At 37.1% G+C, this 4,968-nt stretch overlaps 1 protein-coding gene across 1 annotated transcript; it reads left to right on the plus strand.

Annotated features, from left to right (window-relative positions):
• The first annotated feature begins 403 nt into the window (after positions 1-403).
• LOC120136911 (uncharacterized protein At4g04980-like) lies at positions 404-4,926 on the plus strand. The gene is made up of 9 exons (XM_039152844.1): positions 404-472; positions 1,406-1,603; positions 1,734-1,829; positions 1,921-2,053; positions 2,133-3,678; positions 3,786-3,951; positions 4,048-4,212; positions 4,296-4,448; positions 4,551-4,926. The coding sequence occupies exons 1-9, from the start codon at positions 404-406 to the stop codon at positions 4,752-4,754; spliced, it is 2,730 nt and encodes a 909-aa protein (XP_039008775.1). The 3' UTR covers positions 4,755-4,926.
• The last annotated feature ends 42 nt before the right edge of the window (positions 4,927-4,968 follow it).

Here is a 4,968-nt window from a genome sequence, read left to right on the forward strand (position 1 = left end):
TTGCAAATGAAAAAGCTAACCCTAAAACACCAAACCATGAAATTGTAATGAAAACACAGACAGACAGATGAGCAAACAAACACAACGAAGCCAAAGGGTTTGAACAACATGAGGAGTTGGTTTCCATAAATAAGCCTGCTCTTGTTGCTGTTCTATTCCGGGTTCCAGAAACATGAACAGCAACCCCAGTCTGGGTTTTGTTTCGTTCTAAATTCTTGTTTATCTTTATTTTATTTATTGATTGATTAATTGTCAATATATCTTAGAAAGAAAGAAAAAAAAAACGTTTTATTGCTTCGTCTTCTTGTTTCTGCATGTATTTCCTTACTATTTTTACCTTTCAGTGTGTTTGGTTTTGAAAGACTTGGACGGTTTTCTCTTTGGTCGGACTTTGTAATTGAACATGCCGTACTCTTTCTGTGGATTTTCCCCGATGTTGTTTGGTCGGAAAATACCGGTCAAACTTCCCCAGGTAATTATTTGGATTTTCTTCTTAATTATTTGTTCTCTGCTTTTTTTTTTTTGCATGCGATTTTTTTGAGTATAAGATCCTTCTTTGTTTTAAAATTAGAAAATTTAAATCTTTGGTTCACATTTTCTTCGGTTTAAATACTTGTTACATCTCTATTTATTTTGAAGTTAGACAAATTAAACTTAATCTTTAATTTTTTTTGGTTTAAACACTAATTTATTTAGAATAGTCGATCTAGAATGATGGTTACTTAGCTCATGAATCAACATGCAAGGTTATCAATTTGTGTTCAAAGGTTAATTTAGAAATGTGAAATTATATATATATATATATATATATATATATATATAAATTATATTTTAAGCTGTTAAGGATATAATCCCTTAACTCTCAATGTTTATCAAAATTATCATTTTGTCCCCTATTCTATTTTTAGATCATTTTGGTCTTTAAAGTTTTATTTTAGGATAAAAAAACTTCCAACATTTGACTGAATAATAACTTTGTCTCTTATCTCTTTTTTTGAAGTATTTTAGCCCTCAACGTTTCATTTTATGTTTATAAGGCTCCTATTTTGGAACATTTTTTGTGTGTTAACTAATAATTTTTATCTATAGAGGGAACTTTTTCCCAAAGTGAAATGTTGGGGTCAAAATACTCCAAAAAAAAAAGATTACATGTCAAAATGATCATTTTGGTGAATATTGGGGGTTATTTTTGGTATTATGCCTAAAATTTATATAATTATAGGTTAATATATGATAAAATTATATTTTTGATCTCTCTAAAATGATGAAATTATGATTTGATCTTTATAATTTTTGTAAAATTATAAATTAATACTGTTATGAAATTATATTTTAATTCGCATAAAAGAAAAAATTCTCAATTGGTCCCTGTCCAACTGAAATTATTTTTTGTGACTTTGTACAGGGACAAACTCCCCCTCAGCCTCATGAATCTAAGGCACCCAAGAATCGAAAGGAAATTATACAGGTTGCCAAGAAGGAAAGTTCATCATCTCAATCAACATTCAACTTCATTTTGATCATGGAGCTTAGGAAAAAGATCATAGCTTTCAGAGAATTATTTGATCTACCACTTCCTAATACATCAGTTTCAATGGATCAGGTCTGTTTTACCAAACTTCTAAATCCATCAAAAAAGCATAGTACAGGACTTTATATGCAATTTGACTAACTACTTTGATCCAATGTTTGTTTCAAGAGATTTATATCTTTCCTTATATGTCTCGCTGCAGTTGCTGATAGGGACAATGAAAGACCTAAATAAGTTCTGCCCTGAAAGCATACCAAATTTCCGAATTTCAGAGTTGAAAAGATTATCTCTTGATAAGGTATTGCCCTTTTCCCCCCTCATAAAATTAGCTGAAAAAGGAGTGTTTTGATTTATCCTATGCTAACTGTTCGACGAAATGCCTCAAACAGGTGCTGGTATACTTTTGCAAGTCATTGCAAGGCCTTGGAGACACGTCAAAGATGAGTGATAAGTGGATATACAAATATAAATACGATATATATGAGCATGATAATGAAAAATGCAAAAAAGTTGATAAACTCGGTATGTAGTAAAATTTCTGGACGTAGTTCTTACATGTTGGTGATGACTATATATTGCTCTTACATTTTGACTTTCGCAGTTGAAATTGCTGTGGAAACACTCAATGGATTGATTAAGATAGCGAGGGAGAAATTCGACATGACCGATGAAGATGATGAGAGCAGGGAGTTCAGTTTGAAGGCGAAAACGTTCGGAAAGGTCTTGAAGGAGTCTTATTTGGAAAACAGCTCGAGTTGCCCTTCTCCCGTGACACCAACGTCAGTACTTCCTGAGGGGACGAATGGTTCACCAAAATCCTCATCATCTGCTTTGTTACCGATCAGGGTTCAATCCACAGAGAAACTGAACCCTGACCATGTGAAGCGGCTCCCGTTAGATATGCTTCCCAAGGTTCGAGTCCATGTTCCTAGCTCTTTGAACCAAAAGAAGGCTACCAATGAGAAACAAAAGAAAGAAGTAACGGGCAATTCTCCAGTGAGAAAAGCCTCAATTGTTGATGAAACCGGAGATTTCAGCTTTCAAAATGCGAAATTAGATGTTCCGCTTTCTAATTCAAACAATGCTGATAGTGATAAAACAAAGTTCTCATCAAATGCAGCACTGCCATCATCACCACCAGAGATGCAACCTTCCAAGTTGTTGAAAGATAAAGAAGTGGTTGCCGAAAAATCACCACGACCACGACCTCCATCGGCATCACTAGTGCCTTCACTGCCAACATCTCCATTGCCATCAGCATCACCATTGCCTTCAACGCCAACATCTCCATTGCCATCAGCATCACCATTGCCTTCACCACCAACATGTCCATTGCCTTTGCCTTCACAAGCATCATCAGCTGAAGTTTCATTGCCTACGCCACCATCAAAGAGATCAAAGATGTCAACAGATATGGACAGAGACATAAAATTAAGTCCACCACCACCAGCAGGACTATCAGCTGAAGTTTTGCTGCCAATCCAGCCATCAAAGCTTCCAAAAGATATCGGAGTAGATATAAGATCCTTAGCGCCAACAGCACCACCATTGTTGCAGCCAAATGTAGTATCAGGAGGACCACCAATACCACCGTTGTTACTGCCAAATGTAGTCTCAGGAAAACCATTAGCACCACCTTTGTTGCAGCCAAATGTAGTATCAGGAGGACCACCATTTCCCCCACCCCTAACATCACAACCAACTGTAGAAGCTGCTCAAGCAACATTGGTAGCAGCAGCCAGAATCCCATTGCCGCTTCCACGGTCACCTCCACCTCCAACCTCATCGAAGCCAATTGTAGTGGCTACAGGAGCACCCCTTCCGCCACCCCCTCCAATCACGTTGAGTTCAAAAGTAGAGCTTAATGGAGCACCACTTCCAGTTCCACCACCACCTCCACCCCCTGGAACAACATCAACAATACCACAACCTCCTCCACTGGCTGCAGCAAAAGCCTTGAGCCCCAAGAAAGCAAATACTAAACTGAAGAGACCATGTCCGGTGAGTAACCTATATCGGGTTCTTAGGGGCAAAGTAGAAGGATGTCCATTGCAAAGCAAATCATCTAGTGAAAAATATATTGGCGTTGGAAGCATACCTAGTGGAAAACAAGAGATGGCTGATGCATTAGCAGAGATGACAAAGAGGTGCATTATGAACCTGAACCTTATTTCCAATGATTTTCGTTCTTAAAGAACAAGGGGCATTAGTGAAATAAGTGACTAACCATATTTGTTATTCGACTTGGTTTCAGATCAGATTACTTCCAACAGATTGAAGAAGAGGTCGAGAAATATGCAAAATCAATCACAGAGCTCAAAACCGCTATCAGCACATTCAGTACCAATGACATGACAAAGCTCCTCAAGTTCCACAAACATGTGGAATCCATTCTCGAAAACGTAACAGATGAAATTCAGGTTATTTTAGCTCGTTTATCGACCTTTATTTCATTATGTTGACGAATCTATTACTTCATGAATTGTTGTTCAACCTCAAAATGTTTTGGATTGCAGGTTCTAGCAAGATTTGAAGGATTCCCCAATAAAAAATTGGAAGCATTAAGGACAGCGTCAGCCCTTTACTCGAAGTTAGAATCAATGATCACTGTGCTTCAAAACTGGAATTTTGAGGTTCCTCTGGCCGAGCTTCTTGACAAGGTTGATCAATATTTCAACAAGGTACAATTTGGCCCTAACCATTTTAACCGTTACCTTCTATGGCATTTCTCCATAACAATGAAAATGCATATAATTATGTACAGATTAAAGGGGAAATAGATACCTTGGAGCAAACCAAAGACGAAGAATCCAAGAAATTTATGAGCCACAACATCGAGTTCGACTTCCAAATTCTTGTACAAATCAAAGAAGCATTGGTTGATGTTTCCTCCAACTGCATGGAGTTAGCTATGAAGGTGAACTAATTTTCCAATCTCAGTCAATTTTGAAGCTTGTTATTATTCTTCTGGCATATTACATCGGATTTCTTTCACCTGCTTTTTGGATCGGAAAACCAGGAGAGAAGAGAAGTAAAGTTGATAGAAAATGAAGGGTCCAAAACCAAAGCTGAAGCACAAAAGAAAGGGTGCGTTAAAATGCAATGGAGGGCTTTCCATTTGGCTTTCCAGGTTTATACATTTGTCGGAGGACACGATGATTGTGCCGACATCCTGTCCCGAGAACTGGCTGAGGAAATCCGGACCGACCCTCATCATGCATAGCAGTAATGCCTATGCGAAGTTCATACTGAATTAAGTTACATATAAACTATATATAGTGCTTGAGAAACTTCAGGTATTGAAGCTTCCAAGTGCTTTGAAAATCAATGCTATTTTTGCTAGCGTTGTGATTTTGAAGATGAACCAGTTAAACTCTTCAGCTTGAGATTGTAATTTATGCCATTTTTTTCTTCGAAATTAACAATTAATTTTATTA

This window comes from Hibiscus syriacus, unplaced genomic scaffold (assembly GCF_006381635.1).
Source record: "Hibiscus syriacus cultivar Baekdansim isolate YM2019G1 unplaced genomic scaffold, ASM638163v2 tig00001919_pilon, whole genome shotgun sequence".
In the NCBI taxonomy this organism is placed as follows: domain Eukaryota; kingdom Viridiplantae; phylum Streptophyta; class Magnoliopsida; order Malvales; family Malvaceae; genus Hibiscus; species Hibiscus syriacus.